Here is a 19,029-nt window from a genome sequence, read left to right on the forward strand (position 1 = left end):
ATTTGGAATCCATGGCTTCGGGTCGTCGTCGCTTCTTTTCACCGCAGTCGTGTATTTTGCGCAGTATTTATTCCTATAAATACCCCGCTGTATTTGTCGTAAGTGTTAGAAAATTATAATAAAAATACTATTAAGTATTAAAAGTTGTTATTACAGGTTAGAAAATTATGATAAAATATAGATGTAGTTTAATAGTTTTTTTGTTTTGTTTTTTAATTCAGTTAAATAATTTTAATGAGATTTTGATTTTTAGTATTATTTAAAATAGATTTTCAAATGTATAAATAGATTTAATGTTTTAAAATATTCTTTACATTTAAATTGTATAAATTATATAATTCAAATTTATAATTTCAATAAATTTCTATTAAATTTTAAATAAAATCTTCTTAAATATATACTAAAATAAGAATCAGAATATAGAAAAATTTAAGTAACAATCATCTACAATATAACAAGAGAAAGAGCTGAAAAGTAGTTAGTTCATGCTTCTCTGACATGATTTCTAATTTTGCTTTAAAACTCGACATGAGAAAACAAAACTATGTTATAATTTGTTCAACTAATTATTGGATTTGGAAACTTCATAGAAGCGTAAGACAATCCAAAAAATTACATTGTACAAAAAAATGATATATTATGATGAACAACCTAGAACGTGTTGTTTCCTTGTGACCTTAACTTTTAAAAGTGTGCCTTTATATAAGACTTGTAGCACGATGAGAAGGTTTCCAACCACTGACATACACAATTATTTTCTCCATATTTTTGTTCTATATCGTAAGAATTTCCTCTCTCGCTTCCAGTTAAATATGACATGCTTTCTTACTGCTAAGGCATAAATCCTTACATTTAGTCCTGCGGCAGGACATGAACCTTTCTGTTAAATGACATACAAATCCATGTCTCTAGGGTCCTAGTAGTCTTCAGTCGTCAACAATTTTAAACGATGCATTATGAGTTCATCCCACAGAATGTGCAAGGATAATTGCAAAAAATAAATGATGGGGAGTAGTACTTGTGCAAAAAAAGTGTTGTGGGCAATGGATTTGTATGCCAAATGTGTGTGAAGCCAAGAATGCATATCATTGTGTGGAAGTGAGAATGTGTGTGGAAGAGGAAGTGTTGTGTAGGACAATGATGCACGGAGGTTAGGGATGTGTGGAGTTAAAGAGTGTAAGCACTAAATATAATTTATAAGGTGTCCCACTTGCAAAATTCTCACCATGTCTAAAATAGTGGAGTAAAGGCATGTGCATAGATAAAGTTTGTGTTTTTTTCTTGACATGTAAAATTTTTTCTTTACATAAGTCTTGAGGCAAGACAAGAAAGTTTACAACAACTAACATACACAATTACTATCTCTTGCTTGAGGAACACTATAAAACTCCCGCGCACAATGTTAATTGTTTTGTTTTATATCACAAGGCTTTCTCGTCTCTCACTTTTTGTTAACCGTGTCACACTTTCTTAGTGTTAAGGAATAAATCCTTACATGCAGTCCCACGGTAGGACATGAACATTTCTATTAAATGATATATAAATCCCGATCTAGTGGGTCCTGTTAGTTCGTGGTCGTTGGAAATTTTAAACGATACATTATGAGTTCGTCTCAGGGAATGATGTTTGTGGAAATGTTGTGCCAAAAGTGTCTAGTCTTGTTAAAGTCTACCTTTTGACCTTAACCTTTCAAACCATGCCTTCACTTAAGCCTCGTGGCATTAACATACACAATTTCCATCTTTGTAAACACAATAGGTAGTGTGCAATATGTTAGCAGTGTTGAAGAGGAAACCATATAAGAACAATTCCAAAAAAGCAATTGTGTGGAGTAGTAAGTGTACATAAGAGGTGCTGTGGAAAATGGACGTCTACACAACAAGTTTGTGGAGGCAAGAATGCATGTTGTTCTATATAAATGTGAATGTGTGCAGAAAAGAAAGTGTCTGGAACAAGGATGTATGGAGGTTAGGGATGTGTGAAGGTAAAGCATGTTCGCAGGTAAAAGGGTAAGTACTTAGAAATATTTCCAATGGTATTTATATAAGAATTAAGTGTAAAATTAGTAATAAGAGTTAATGTCTATAGGTCTGTGTTATAAGTCTTCCTAATTCAAAAATCCTACTAACTCTAAAATTGGTGGAAGTAATAGATCTTTGGAATAAGGCACATGTGGAGGTAACACATGCAGAGGTAGAAGGGCAAGTTCCACTGCTTCAAGCAAGGTGGGATCAAATCCAAATATTTAATTTATAATCGTGTTAACAAAGAGACTCAACTATTTACACTTGGGAGTAAATGTTACATAATGATGTTGTAATAAGTAAATTAAGAACATGTAATGGTAATGCTACAATTTATACAAGGAGTCCATCTTTGCAATACCCTTAATAAATTACGCATAAAATAACTTTAACAAGAAATAGTAAAATCTGAGTCCATTTTGTATATATTAACACAATGAGACATAATCAAACATAGTAAAATATGAGTCCATATTTTGTTTGGAAAAAAACACAATAAAAAATAACAACCAAAAAAGCCACAGAAGTAAGAACTCAACCCAGATTTAAAATCAATAATATACATGGAACGCACACTTGAGACTCAAAAATCCTATTGAATGTTTTTATTCCAATTGTTCAACAACAAAAAATTAGATATAATATACAAGCTGAGAGCATTGCTTGGAAAAATCATGATCGATAAATACTTTTTCCTATTCTCATAGGGTTCAAATCCATACAAGATTTCATTAAAAAAAAGTTATCTGAAATTTTTTTGTAGCATTCATGAGTAGACTCCGAATATACAAAATAAACCATACTATAATGCAATAGAGTAATCAAAGATGTCAAATCTTTTTGATGTAGAAAATGATATTTTCCATTGAAACTATAAAGGTTCTAGTTATTGGGAATCCATGTAATAGGAAAATAATATTTGAGATGTTTTATTTTTCTTTTGCAAACAATATCTTGAAAATGTTTAGGGGAAAATCTCTGAAATTTTGGTCTACACATTATAAATAATTTTTTAAAATAAATATTTAAAAAATTAATGGTATTTTGTTGTGTTGATAAATATTGATAATTATTATAATTCCTATCAAAATTCAAATCCTAACAAGTGTGATGCTTATATGTGTGCATGTACTTGTAAATGTGTTACCATGCACACAATAACATTACAATTGAGTGGTGATCTATTTTTACAACATAAATCCCCATTTGGTAAATATAATCATTTGTTACTTCTAATTCAAAGAAATCTAATGATACTAATAATTAAATTAATAATATTAAATCTAAATAAATTAATAATATTATAAAAAATACTAATTTAAAATAATATAAAAAATATTTATTACTAATGTTATATTATAAAAAAACCTTAATGTTATATTTTTTTGATGTTACATTTTTTAAGGAAAAAAAACAAAATAACCTTTATGAATAAAGGTTAGGCACCAAAACAAAGTCATGGAGTGAGAAGCATAAAGATAAAATATGGATAGAAGGTATAAAAAATATGGAAATGCACAAATATGAGACATTGTGACACTGCGCTTAGGTGAAGGCATTTTGCAAGTTCTAAACGAGAGGCACACGGAGTAGGAGTAGTTAGATGAGATGCACACTGAGTATTTAGTGTAGAAGATGGTTTAGTGGATGAAGAAATAACAATGAAATATAGTAAAGATGAAAGTTATGAATTACACCATTATAAAAAAATTAAATTAATTATATAATTGTTGAGGCTTTTGTAATCCATAATAAATCTATGATATATAATTATTAAAAAATATTATTGTAACTTATTTATATATGTGTGAATTTAATGGTATATAATTATGAAAATGTCACTCTCTCCACCATATAAAAATATGTTTTTCTTATAGTCTAACCACGATTGGTCGATTGGTGTGGTAGGAAGAAGTTGTTACCCATTCCGTCCACCAGACCTCACCTAATGCCAAATGCATTATATATTTAAGAAATGTAAAATATTTTTGGGGGTTTCCACACATTTAACTAAAATGTTTTTATCTTTAGATGTCTAAATCTCTAACATGATAAATCTCACATGTGTCAATTGACCCGCCGTTATCTTATCTTTTCATATCGATTCCTCAAATAACGGGTTGACATTCTTTCACTTTTCCACTTCACCGACATTCTTTCACTTTTCCACTTCACCTTTCCACTTTTTAATTATATAGGATTGGGACTTATTTTTAATATGTTATATTTTTTTAATAAAATTATAAATTTCAATTATTTAAAATGTGAATATTACGATAAATTTTAATTATTTAAAATATTTTTTTAATGGTAAATAATTTTTTTAAATTTTATATTTAAATTATATTATTAAAATTTATTTTTTTAAAATTTATTTTTTATAATTTTATAATTTTTAGTAAAATTTAATATTTAGAAAAATCTCTATCAATTTTAAATATAATTGACTTAATAATATTTAGAAAAATAATATAAGCATTTAACAATTAAAGTACAGCCATTGATCACTGCCCACAGATTTACAAATGAATAATTTGGTGATACATATTTCTCAGCTTATAAGCTCATTAATTAGGTAAGACTATATATACCCACTTAAACAAGTACATTATCTAACACTAAACATATACAGCCAAATGAATAATTTGGTGGTACATATTTCCTAGCTTATAAGCTCATTAATTCAATATATACCGACTTAAACAAATACATTATGTAGCAATAAACATATACAACCAAATGAATAATTTGATAGTGGTACATATTTCCCAGCTTATAAACTCATTAATTCAATATATACCCACTTAAACAAATACATTATCTAGCAATAAACATATACAACCAAATGAATAATTTGATAAAAAATATTTGGTGATACATATTTCCCAGCTTATAAGCTCATTCATTCCATAAGACTATATATGCCTACTTAAACAAGTACATTATTTAGCAATAAACGTATAGAGCCCAACAACAACATTAGTGACAAAATAATTTATCAAAAACAAAAACATTTAACAATTAAAATAAAACCAGTGGATAATTTAGCACAGCTCTGCACATAAATAACTTATCCATTAAACTGATACAATACATGGATTGGCAGTACGGATCTCCACATAAATAAACAACGGCCCTGGAGGTTACATTTTGCAGTCACAGCAAATAGTAAAAGACTAATTGCAGAAGAAACAGAGAAAATTCTCATCCTAAAACTACAGATCGATGAATATTCCTTCCAACTGTGAACCAAATTTGGTGACTGAGAATCCGTGATCGCTTTTGTTCGATCAGACTCGATTCAATAAAATGTACAGTCACTTCGTACGGGACTTTATAATTACAATCGACCTGATCATTTCCAGACCACAGCTACAAGCCTTCAGAACTCATGGGCGTTCAGTACTTTCAACGGCCTTGTGAATATGATTGTTTCAGTCTGTATTACAGAACGATGGGGTGGGAATGTAATTGGCCATTAAACCATAACAAGTTAGTTACTAAATGAATACTTTGCGACAGAGCCAATATTTTATAACAGACTTTCCGACAGACCACTTTGTGAGAAACCAATCTTCTGATCAACAATTCGCATCCATGTGCAGCAGGTTTTGAGTTACTTCTCCCTCAGGCTTTCCCTTTCTGTAAATCATGTACAGAATCAGCTGAGAAGCTCCCAAGCCAAAGCCGATTCCATTTGGGATCTGCATATTGCATCAGTCCGACGTTATTTGGTTTAACCATAAGTGGAACCCAAACTACCTAATAATGACAACATTAGGTTTTCTATTAAAAACTAGACCACTAACCCCAACAAACACGTCTTGAGTAAGCACTGCCCAGGCTGCCCAGATTCCTCCGTTGAGGAACAGAAAGAATGATAGGAAAAATGGCATGAATTCCACGCTCTTTGTTACTATGACGCTTCTCTGTAACCAACCACATAGACAGAAAAATTCAAACCTCCACTCATATAAATTAATTATTTGAGACTTTTTGCAGTTTGTTTGGAATCATAAATTTGAATAATAAATACTGCATAATCATATCATAAAAAAATTTCAAAACTTTGAATCCATCCATACATACCCAAACTGAAATTTAAATAACAAAAAAATCAAAATGGGCCAAAAGTTTGTTTCTGCAGCTTTTCATTTAAAAAAACAGAAACTCAAAAACAAAATGCCCTGAGAAAAAGATTAAAAAAAGCTATTTTTTAAAGGCTTTTTCTGAGCCAAAAGTGGGAGTATAAGCTTACCGTGATGGCTAAAGGAGAACCATACATGGTTAAGGTTAAGCAGACGCATAGAACTCCTACTACATCTATTCTCATTTGTTGATCCAGTGCCAAAAGGGTCACCAAAAACACAATAGTGAAGCCTATTATATCCACAAGCAACACCAGCACAATAGTCTTCATCTGCATAGCGATAACAATCAGACATTCCATACATTATATAAATTATAATTTTTATTAATTATTTAGTTGATGTTTGGTTTGATTTGCATTCGGAAACCCTTGTCTACATTAATGTAACTAATGATTATAGTGGGAGCAACAAAATCAGTCTAAAGATAGTTAGAATTTGCATCAAATAGTTATAATGATAACCGATGAAATCAGCCTTAAATTACAACTTTTTAAGATAAATATTTTCAATGGAAAATTTAAGACAAATATTTTCAATGGAAAATGAATTCAATAACCTGCTGGGACAATACCCAACTTACCTTGAATTCCTTAGGACAATAGATTACGAAGAGAAGCACATAAACTGATTCCAATACAGCGCCTGCCCCATTAACCGTGGAGATCAGCAGTCCTCCAGTCTTGATCAATCCATAATATGTCCAGAGCGAAGTGCTGAACAAGGTGCAGATATAAGGAAGATAATTGAAATCCTCTGTGGATTCATTCCTCACTATGCGCCAGAACGTCTTCCTGTCTATCAAAATATAATCAGCAATCCAAATTGACAAAGGTCCCTTAGATACTCTGTGTATTGATTACAGATTTCAAACATTTGATAGCTTACACTGGCGACAGGAAAACGAGGAGCGATATCACATTTCCTGCAACATTTTGCCCAATTTCCAATTAAATCAGAAACGCCACAGCAGAGAGTTTCTGAAACTAATATGAACATTCATTAAATCTTTAGCAAAATCAAATGGGATCCCATGGAATTTACAGATGTATGTAGCCTCACCTATAACGCCGAGAATGAAGCTCACATCCGCCATCTCCAGTACAGGTCTGGACTGATAAGATAATTGGTAGGGGACTGTGCTCTTATGGTCTGAAATACAGTAAGGACCAGAGTTTGGGCAGAGGGCAGAATGAAGGATGTGAAGATGTGCATGTGGAAAGTCCCGGGCATGACCTTCAGCCTGACATGACAGATGTGGCCCAATTCAATTTGGGCAATTCCACTCGTGTTATTCGTTTGCGCCAACAACCATTCCAATTCCCCATTAGATTTTTACATGGTGGAGATTAAAATATATCTTTTTAAAGGTGGTTTACTGTACGAATTTGGTGTTAGCGACGTGAAGCTCTCTCTGGAACAATATTTACGTACTACTCTCCCGACCACACCACCTACAGTCTCCTAACAATATTGATAGTTAGGTTGATCGTTTGACGTTGATAGGTGAAGACTACGATATTTTAAATAAGTTCGTAATTTATTTTTGTACAGAATAAAGTTTATTATTTAAAACAAAGCTGGTAATTTGTGTCCCTACAATAAAATATGTAATTTTTTTTAATTATAAAATATCTTTTTTAACCGTATTTTTTTTTATTAAATAGAGTTTTGAGAAGCGAATTTTTTTTTATTAAATAGGGTTTTGGTGAATTATTTTGGAATAGGTTTTTAGAATTTTTATTTTTTAAAAATTTAAAAAATTTAGATTTAATGATATGAATTTTTTTTGTATATATAGAATTTAATGAATGAATTTAAAGATTTTTAAATAGATTTTTCCACTTCAAAATTTATGCAATGTGTTTGTGATTTTTTTGTGAGGGTATTATAAAATTTTAGCTTTATATAAACCAACTTAGATATATCTAACATCAGATCTATGGGAGCTTCTATCATGCGCCGAGAGGGATTAAATTCCTCGAGGTGCGAACCTTCTTTTTGGAGTGATTAAATTCCTCGATGTGCATGTTAGTGTCAGTATTTGCATACTCACACCAGTGATCAAAACTCCTCTTTTCATATTCATATTAGGGTCTCACTCAAAAAAATTTGTCATTCCACCTATGTCCTCATTCAAAAATTTACTCACTCATGGTAGCCCTAGTCAAGAACCTCACTCTTCCTCAAAATCAATACTTGCTAGCCCACCTTCATGTCTTATTGAGCATACATCAATTAGAAGCTCATTTCATCATTTTTTTTATGTCAGTCAAGTCACGAGGAAGTCTGCTAACTCAAGGTTTTCATTAGGTCTCTAGGTTTCATTTTTCGAAGGTCCAATAAAACGCCATTTCATGCATAAGGCCAACAAAAGTATGAGAGTGAACAAATAATATCCCTTTTTCATTTAAAGAGGATTTGCAAACATGTAAAAAATCTTGCCAAAGTTGTAATTTTGATTTCAAGTATGTGTTTCATTTCAGATTGTAATTTTATTCCAAAATGAGACATGTAATTCTATTTTTTTATATTTATGTAATTTTATGGCGTTATATGTAATAAGTAACTTTTCTCAAAGTTGCCAACTCAGTTCCACATGCCAAATGGATAATAAATGTCAAATCAAAAAGTGTCTACTCCAGACATTGATTAATCTGCAAAGCAAAAGCACAAGGTAAAAGGGTATCAGTGCAATGTTTCAAAAACAATTTCATACATTAGCAAATGGGTTTTAAATCTACAAAATCAAATTCCACCAAGTATTTAAAACCCTCAAGACATCCATTTACACCTCATTTACTCTGGTCATTGTGAACGAACCTCAACAAAAGAGAAATGCTCGAGTTTGACAGGCGAAATTAGCAAAATAGAGTTTTCACTGCGCATAGGGCAGTCAGGCGTTGTGCACGCATCAAAGGCACTGCACATGTATCAAAGGTGTTGTGCATGTGTCAAAGGCATTGCACATGCATCAAAGGTGCTACGCACTTGTCAAACCTCATCTGTAAGCTCTCAAATTTCATGCAAGTGCTCCAAACCTTCAGCACAGGGTTTCTTAACCTCCTCACAAGTAAGGCCTTGTCTATACCCTCCTTACATTTCACAAGTCATCAATTCATGCTATTAAGTTTCTTGTGCGAAATTTCGAGTTCTCAAAACTTGCAAACCCTCGTTTCATTTCCACACCTCCAAATCTGTTCCTAAGACCCTACTATCCTTCCCACATCAAAGTAAACACTATCCCTACCCATGTATTGCTAAATCCCTATCCCAAATTTATTCTCCCTTAAACCCTAAGTTCTATGAAGCAAATTCCTAGGCAGCCATACTGCCATTCCTGTAATAAAATACCAATTCCCAAATCCTTTAAATATTTTGATCCCCTATCACCTCCCTAAGTTCCCTAATCCCTTCCCCCACTCCCTAAATTTTTCCTACCCCATTCCCACTCCCATTTCCTAATCCCTAGGGTTTCAAGACAAAAAGAACAAAAACACATTATGTTGGAGGAAGATAGAGATTTTACAGAGGAGGAAGACATAGAAGAAAGAAGGCCACACAAAGGAGGAAGAATATTAAGGTTTGAGCCTACCAACAACAGAGAACTAACGGTATCACCCATGATAGTCACTTGTTTCAAGCATATGGGATGCTTTGATTTTTGTGAAATGATACAAAGAGTTCAAAGCCACCCTGTTTTGACTAAAGTTTTCATTTCAAATCTTGAGGACAATTAAGTGACCCTTGCTGGTGTAACCTTCACCATATCCTCAACCATCATTACTTCTACTACTAGAATACCTAATGTGGGTGAGAAGTGGTTTAAAGCTCAAAACCTAGATGATGAGTATTATTAGCCATACTTGAAGCCTCGGTACAGAAATGAGAGGAAGAAATTCTTCCCTTTCAGTCACCTTCTTGATAAGTATGCTCCCATGATGAAAATCATCATGAAGTGCTTCACTTGTGAAGGTAGATTTTCCAGACTCTACTCATACCATATCAGATTTCTCATACACTTCACAAGAGTCAAAATGGTCAATATTCCTTATTATTTGTTCAGGAGCATTCATAAAAATGGCATACACAGTTCAGAGAAAAAAGTATGATCTGCAAATGAACAAGCTCTTTCATCACTCTCTGATCAAGATCATTGTCCTCCATCACCTTAATCAGCTGAACATCTCATGGGACACTTTCATTTCCCATGATATTTGCACTGGTCCACAAGCTTCACATACTCTAGATATGCCTTCTTCATCTCATCCCACGGATCATCATGCTGAAGACATACTCCCTCCATCTCAGCCCACTACATCTATCCCTCCATCAATTCAGCCTATTTCACCACCATCATTACCATTGCATGGTCAGACAAGGTCACCTAGCAGAGCTTAGGTCAACAAGCCTAAAGGGGTTGAAATAGGCATATTTACTAGAACATATTAGAAAGAGCATAGGTAGGTGTTTTCCCCACAGTTTGTGGGAGGGACCCTGCCTTCTTCATCAACAAAGTAGGTACAGAAGGGCAAGCAAAAGATCGAATAGATAGTTGTTCATGAGGAAATCAGGTAAGAGGGTGAAGACTTCCATGAGACAAAAACAAAATTTGACCTAGTCTACTTGGATCATCAAGATGATCATGAAAACACAAGCTTGATCATGAAAGAGAAATAGGCCTAAATCAAACAATTGCAAAATCAATTGGATAGAGCTAAATTTTTCATTTCATTCCTTGAACAAGAAAACCAACAATTGATCATGGAGGTGGACCTTCTCAAAGCCAAAAGAGAAGAGACGAAGGCTAAGGCCTTACTTGATGAAGCATATGAGAAATATGGTGATCCTCATGAGCTAGAAGAAGAAGTGTCAAGGAAAATGCCAAGAACCAAAGGCCTAAAGAGAGCATTAGAACTAGAGAGACAGAAAGAAGCTAAACTAGCCAAGGAGCTTACATTAAATGAGAAATTTGCCATAATGATCGATGAAAACAAGGATCATTGGTTTGAGAGAGTTAACAACCATCTTGAGAAGCTCCTGAAGAAATAAAATAAAGAAAATGACATACGAAGGAGGATGGCAAAGTATTATTGTCGAAGAAACCAAATAGCAAGGTCAAAACTCAAGAAAATGAAGTTAAAGGCTGAAACCCCAAATATGCAAGAGGAGAAGAGAAAACTTGATATCCTTATTTAGGCATCTTTCCATGATTGAAATACTCCATAAGCAGTTCATGAATAAATTTTGACAAGTTTCTGGGCATTTTTAAAATTTTGGGTTTTTCTGTAAACTTTGACAGTTTTTACATAGTTGGACGTCTTATGTGCAACACCCTAGGCATTGTGCACCTTCTAGAAGAATCCAAGTGCAAAACCAAGACCACTATTGGATTTAGAAGGTAGTAAATATGCAATTTTGACTATTAGCACACCAAAATTGGGCAATCTGACAAGGAGAAATGGCCAAAAAACACCTCAAAAATCGCATTTATGCCCTCTTTTTTAGCTAGGCACTACGCACACGAGAAGTCTTGGGAGATTGAATTTTTGGAGGGTCAACTCTTATCATTTTTTGGAACCAATTACATTTCTAGAAACTAGACGGGACAGGATTTCCAATAACCTATCATGAGCCCAATTTGGACTACAAGAACCCCTTCAAAACTCAGCTCAAAGATGGCACTGTGCATAGGACTAGAAATTGATATTTTGATACTTTTTCAAACTTTCTCAATTACTCAAGGAATTTTATGAATTTTTACTGATGTAATTGATGTTGTAAATGTAATTATGGTTGTTTTACTATTACGTAGGGTAAATACATTACGTAAATAGACTCTATGAGGTGTAATGAATCAGTTTCATTGTAATTAGGGATAAGTTACTTTGACCACCCTACACTCTAGCTATCAGTTCAGATTTTGGTGGAACAACTCCTCAGCTCATGGATTCGACCCCTAAGGCTAGGAGAAGTTTGTTTTGAGGCCTATATCTTGTATTTTTCAATCTTTTCAAAGGTTGGACTCAATTGGATGTTGTTGTATTGATCAGAGACACTAGTGTAATCAGTGTTTGGCAAAAATTTAATGAATGAGTTGTAGCTATTTCTTTGGGATACCTGTGGTATGGTTGTCTAGAATTTTTTTTTCTTCAATTTCACTTGTATGAATGTATTGCTGGTCCATATTCCATTTCATGTCTATTGTATGATCTCTTTCAAGTTGATAAACAAAAATCATCTCACATGCTCTGTTTTCGAGAAGTTTTCATAGTTTGTTCATTTTTCTTCTGTTTAGGAAGAATACATCTTTCATGCTCTTCCTAGCTCCTCACCTGTCTGAATCATCTCATCCCAAGAAACCTTAATGTGCTAGCCTACCTACCTACCTTACCGCTTTGAATGTGTGCAGTGATATTTTATTTTCCCTGGCCTAGTTTTTTGACCTAATATCCTGATTTAACAAAACCCAATCACTTCAAACAAACAAAATCCTCTGCACTTTATACCTAGCCTAAAACCCTAATTCATCCAACCCTCTTGGCTGTGAATTTGTGGAGAGAGCCCTCTCTGGCTTGGTAGGGCTAACTACTAAGTCAAAAGGTTGGTCTGTGGTTACCTGATTTGGACTCTTCCTTAGCCTCAGAGATCTGGAGGAATGATAACAGTGCAAACCTTCTTTTTGGAGTGTAGGTTTGCACCTGGAGGGATTAGATTTATGTAACACTAGACATATCATGTGCCCAGAGGGATTAAATCCCTCGAGATGCAAACCTTCTTTTTAGAGTTAACTTGAGGAAAAGTTTACACCTGAAAACATTTAGCATATGCATTAAAAATAATTTGCAGTATTAACGTCCAACTATCTAGAAATAATATCTACGTACTACCTCTCCTGACCACACCACCTACAATCTCTTAACAATTTATTCCGAATAAATATCCTATGTTATTTTTGGTTGATCATTTGACATTGATAGGTGAAGACTGACAATATTTTAAATAAGTTGGTAATTTATGTATGTACAATAAAGTTTATTATTTAAACAAATTTGTAATCTCTATCCCTACAATAAAATGTGTAATTTTTTTTAATATAAATTTTTTTTTAGCAATATTTTTTTTCCATTACATGCTAGTTTATTATTAAATAGTGTTTTTAGAAGTGGTTTATTTTGGAAAAGGTTTTGAGAATTTTTAATGGTTGAAGAGTCTAAATAATTTAGATTTAATAATATGAATTTTATTTTTTTGTTATAATATAATTTGATCGCTGAAATTAAGGATTTCCAAATAGATTTTTCAACTTTAAAGCTTATCCAATTCGTTTGTGACTTTTTTTGTCACTGCATTACAAAATCTTAACTTTATATAAATTAAAGTTTATAAACTATAGAAAATGAGCGTTTTGATGGCTATCTTACTTAGTTTATCAACCATTTAATTTATGTGATTGTGCCAATTCATTATGTATTGATATACAAAAAATTAAGACGTTGCAATTTTATTTTAAATATATCTATCTATATATATATATATATATATATATATATATATATATATATATATATATATATATATGTCTTTATATATTTTAATTAAATGAAAAATAATGATTAATTTTATAATAAAAGAAATTAAAAGTATTGTAAAATTTACATATAATTATTGTCAAATAATACAATACTTTTTCACCCGGATGTGGGTGCTTTCAAGGCTTAATTAATGAGGGCTCATGTCAAGCCAGCATCTGGACTTGCAGCTGGCAATCCTGCATGGCCTCCAAACTCCTCCTGCGGATGAAATGAATTATATTCAGTATCGGTAGATCTTCAAGCATTCAGAATTGAATGCGCTCCCTGTTCGAGACTCTTCGCAGGTTATTATATTCATGGCTTCGTCAGTTGTTTCAGTTGTCATTCTTATCGTGCCTCTCTTCATTAGCTTGTCTTTATTCCTGCATCCTCACATCGCTCTGGTAGCTTGGTGGCTTATCCGGTGTAAGACCTTTACTTGGCTTTCCCACTTTTGAACCTGCTCCGTCTGGCCCTGATCCTCTTCTCCTTCAGGTCTCTTCGTTCCCTTGACGATGGTGCATCGTCGTGGTTGCTCTCGCCGTGGAGGCAGTAGTGGAAACCGTGGGCGTTCTCAGCCTGCTCCCCAGAGCATTATCCCTTTGGCTTTGGCTTCCCCGTCCTCTGATCATGGTAAGACCTTCCCGCATAATTCATTCCAAACCACCCGCTTTAAATTCCACAGTCGTCTCAATAGACCGATTCTCTCGGCCAGCATCACTGTCATTTTGGCTGAGGAAGAAGACAGACCTAGTGTCTCTGTGCATACCTCACCTTCGCAGTCTCAGGATGATAGCGTGCTCCAGGGAGAAGATGTAGGAATTGTGTTTGATCGTGGTGAATTGCAGGCTGAGGGGAGTGTCCCTGATGTCCTCAAGCCTCCAGAAGATAATGCTCAGGACATTTCGGCTTCGGTTGATCCGGCGAACCCCTCAGATGGCAATCAGCGCTTGGCAGCTCCTCCAGGTGGCAGCGATACGGGTGCTGGGGACAATGTCGATGATTCGTGGATGGGCATTCCTTGCCGGGTGGAGAAGGATGCTCGGGACCCTCTGAAAGATGCATGATGCCTCCGGAACCTCGTCTGATGTCGCAGTTTCCCTTCTGGTTCTTTTATCCTATGTGCTGTGTTATTCTGGCTTTTGTCAACATGTTTTGTATCAGGTCTTGGCTCGGCATGTTTATCAGATCTTATGTTCATATGCTTTTTATCAGGTCTTGGCTTGGCAAGTTTATCAGGCCTTTGATCTTTCAGTTTTGCATATGGTTATCCGGGCAGCACAGAAATTATCATGGCTATAACTCTCATCTGTCCTGTACTGTTGTTTACCATTTTGGCCAGTATTTTTGTATGCATGGATTCTGGGTCTTGTGTATCTGGTTATCTCAACCCGGGGATCGGGTTATCTGGTCATCTAGTTATTTGGTCTTGTGTACTCTGGGTCAGTTCTGTTGGACAACTTCGGCTTCCTCTGAGTTCTTAACCTCCATGTAAATATATTTTCCTTTATTAATAGATTTAGCCTTTACTCAAAAAAAAAATACAATACTTTTTAAATTCACGAAAAATTATTATTCCATATTTTTAAAAAGCTTTTTTAATAATAATAACATCATGACAAGCTAGCAATACCTTGACATACATTAACATGACAAAAAAAAAAGACTACCAGTGTTGCAAGCACACAATCACAATCACTGAGTCATAACAACTACTAGATAAAATCTCTAAATATCTGAGTGGTTGGTCACTACCCTTGTCTCAGTTTTTCTCTTGGCTAAAACGAACAACTTGTGGTCTATACTATCATTTTTTTCCTCCAAATCTTCCAATCTAACAGGATTCTCTTGTTGAGTCCTCCTTTGTCTGGAATATTCAAATGATATTTAACCTTCTTCCTACTTCCTACCATGATTGATGAAGTGACACGAGCACATGCAATGATCTAGCATGATCAGAGAGAGATGCAATTTTATGCGACATTATTTAAATGTTTTGTATAGTTATTTAAATTTTAAATTTTTATTTTGGCTGACATGAGCAAAATTTCAACTTTGATGATGGACGAACATTGTTACACATCATATTGGGATCTATAATGAGTTACACATCATATTGAGATGTAAAATGAGCCTCTTGGCTCAATAATGAGAGTTGCCCCATTTAGTGGCATCATATCAACACAACTGACATAATGATCACTCCTAGACACCCTCCTTGGGATCACAAGGGGAAGAATGCCCACTCTTAGGCACCCTTCTTTGGATACCTAATTTGACCATAATTTTAAAATTTATAAAAACTTACCAATATAAAAATAATATATCGATTGATAAATAAATTACTCGACTTAGTGTTGTAAAAGTAGAAAGGTAAAATATTTGCATAGTCTAGGGGTGTTACAAACTAAGCATAGTAAGAGTGAGAATCATGATGTTTCATTATACAATTACACATCTCCTATTTAGTTGTAGAATGTTCCTCCCAAAATAATTATCAATAATTATTAAGTGGATGGTAGAGTTAACTTCTACAAAATTTCTTAGACTATTCTTAATAATAGCCACATATCAAAGGTTGATATTTATCTCAAAAGTAGTTATGTCATTTCTACTCTTTTAGTTAAATTGATTAATTAAAAACATGAGTCTCGACATGTGATAATATTGTGATTCCTTGTTATTTTAAATATACTTTTAAATGAATAAATGGATTTGGTGCCCTGAAAACCCTTAAGGCACTCAGTCTTTGTAGATTAAATAACTTAAACTTATGATTTTAAAAAATTGAACCAAATTGGCGAAAAAAAGATTAGAAAAGTGTTATTTTGTCTATTAATTAAACTACTAAATTTCCATGTTTAAGAATTTTGTTAATTTTTTCTTAAATGTATATATATTTAAGTCATATATTAAATTTTTTTAATTAATAATAATAAAATTTAAAATAAAATTATAATCTAATTAATTTTTATGATTTTAATTTCGCTAATGTGAAATTATAATGAAATAAGTGTTTTAATATATATTGGAATTTATCAACCATTTAATTTATATGATTGTGATAGTTTCATTCAACTTTAATTTCGCTCATTAATTTGTTTTACACAATAATTTGTTATTATATTTTTAATTATTTTTACATAATAATTGTTTTATTTTTATTCAATTTACACACCACATCTTTCTTTACTTAACTCTCTCAAATCTCACAACATTACTTAATTATTATTAATTGAATTACAAAATAAATGTAGAAAGGTAAAATATTACATAGTCTAGGGATGTTACAAACTAAGCATAGTAAGAGTGAGAATCATGATATTTTATTGTACAATTAGACATCTCCTATTTAGTTGTAGAATGTGTCTCCTAATAATTATCAATAATAATTAAGTGGATGGTAGAGTTAAATTCTACAAAATATTTTAGAATATTCTCAATAGTAGTCACATATCAAAGGTTGATATTTATCTCAAAAGTAGTTATGTCATTTCTACTCTTTTATCTAAATTGATTAATTAAAAAGCATGAGTTTGGACATGTGATAAGATTGTGATTCCTTGTTATTTTAAATACACTTTTAAATGAATAAATGTATTTGATGCCCTGAAAAACCCTTAAGGCACTCAGTCTTTGTAGATTAAATAACTTAAACTTATGATTTTAAAAATTTGAACAAAATTGGCGAGAAAAATGATTAGAAAAGTATTATTTCATCTATTAGTTAAACTACTAAATCTACATGGTTAAGAATTTTGTTAATTTTCTTTTCTAAATGTATACATATTCAAGTCATATATTAAATTTTTTTAATTAATAATAATAAAATTTAAAATATAATTATAATATGTGAAAGTATAATGAAATAAGTGTTTTAATATCTATTAGAATTTATCAACCATTTAATTTATATGATTGTGATAGTTTCATTCAACTTTAATTTCACTCATTAATTTTTTTAAACAACAATTTGGTATTATATTTTTAATTATTTTTACATGATAACTTTTTTTTTAATTCTATTTTTAAAAAATTAACTTTCTAACTATCTATTTTTTTCTTAATGATTTTTGTTTCATTAAATCACCTTAAAATTCATAACAATTCACAAATTTAAATAACTAGAAATGCACCACATGTTACAAAGGAAACACCATAAATCAGTAGCATAGGAAACAATGACATAGAAAAAAGAAGTAATCTTTTTATGCAATTACATAGAAAAAATAAGTAATTTTTTTATGCAATTTTGTTTCATATGTTATATTCCCCGGAGAAATGAGGTAATGCACAATGACATAGGCGGCTTATCAATTATAGTTTGTATGAGTCTGTACAAGGAAAAAGAAAAGAAAATATTTCTTTAAAAAGACAAATCCCAAAATTCAAATTCACTTTTTCATACTAAATTTGAAGAGGAGGAGGTGGTCCTAAATCCTTATATGTTCATCATAGACATATTAGGAATTATAGTTAGTAAGTCTAAAGGCATGTATATCAAAAACCTCATGTTCAAGAATGGGTGTATGATCAATAGAATGTACCCAACCCCACCAATTAGAATATTAATATTAAATACAAGAGTAAGGGAATGGAAAATAAATGACCAAAATCAAATCCAAGGGACTGGAGAGAACTAAAAGCAACAACCTAATAATAAAATTAGGGACAACTAAAAAACTACAAATTGGGGTTAAGGTAATAATCTCCAACCAAAACAAGGAAAGAACAACTTTGCACAAATCAACCTTGCTCCATTTGTGGTATCCATGGAAATTAGCAAAAATCATACTTCTCTATTTGTGGTGTCCATGGAAATTACACACATGATTATCAACTTTTACCTGAGTTTCTTTGCTAGAAAGAAGTTGATAAAGCTCATGATATGGCTAATCAACCTAATAAACCTTCATCATTGTAACCAAGTATGTTTCGAAACCATTTCCGGACACAAGGATTTGTATCCACTCTATAAGTTAATTCTCTTGTTCTATTGGGTATGTAAAATGGGCAACACAACTCTCAGAATCCTATAAGCTCCAAGAAATGCCACATAAAAAATACACTTTGTTTCTCATAAAATTATATCATAAAAAATACACTTGATGCTCATAAAACTATATCATACAATGATATTAGAACACCAACTGCACAAATTCTTCTTAGAATTCTTATCAATGCACAAATAAGGTAAAGACCAAAAAAAAAGTGATGAAGCAGGTATGCAAACAAGTCCTCTTATCAAGCTAATCTATGGATTTGCCAGCCAATATGGAGCCC

At 32.5% G+C, this 19,029-nt stretch overlaps 1 protein-coding gene across 1 annotated transcript; it reads right to left on the reverse strand.

Moving 5' to 3' along the window:
- Positions 1 to 5,076: 5,076 nt before the first annotated feature.
- On the reverse strand, positions 5,077 to 7,415 carry LOC149175567 (bidirectional sugar transporter SWEET16-like). The gene is made up of 6 exons (XM_089422884.1): positions 7,235 to 7,415; positions 7,061 to 7,097; positions 6,756 to 6,966; positions 6,283 to 6,444; positions 5,834 to 5,953; positions 5,077 to 5,728 (listed from the first exon to the last, which is right to left on the reverse strand). Exons 1-6 carry the CDS (start codon positions 7,266 to 7,268, stop codon positions 5,606 to 5,608), a joined length of 687 nt encoding a protein of 228 aa, XP_089279010.1. The 5' UTR covers positions 7,269 to 7,415; the 3' UTR covers positions 5,077 to 5,605.
- Between the last annotated feature and the right edge of the window lie 11,614 nt (positions 7,416 to 19,029).

Source organism: Pinus tabuliformis, chromosome 4_1 (assembly GCF_031772625.1).
Source record: "Pinus tabuliformis cultivar Carrire ecotype Pingquan chromosome 4_1, CPIR1, whole genome shotgun sequence".
Lineage (NCBI taxonomy): Eukaryota > Viridiplantae > Streptophyta > Pinopsida > Pinales > Pinaceae > Pinus > Pinus tabuliformis.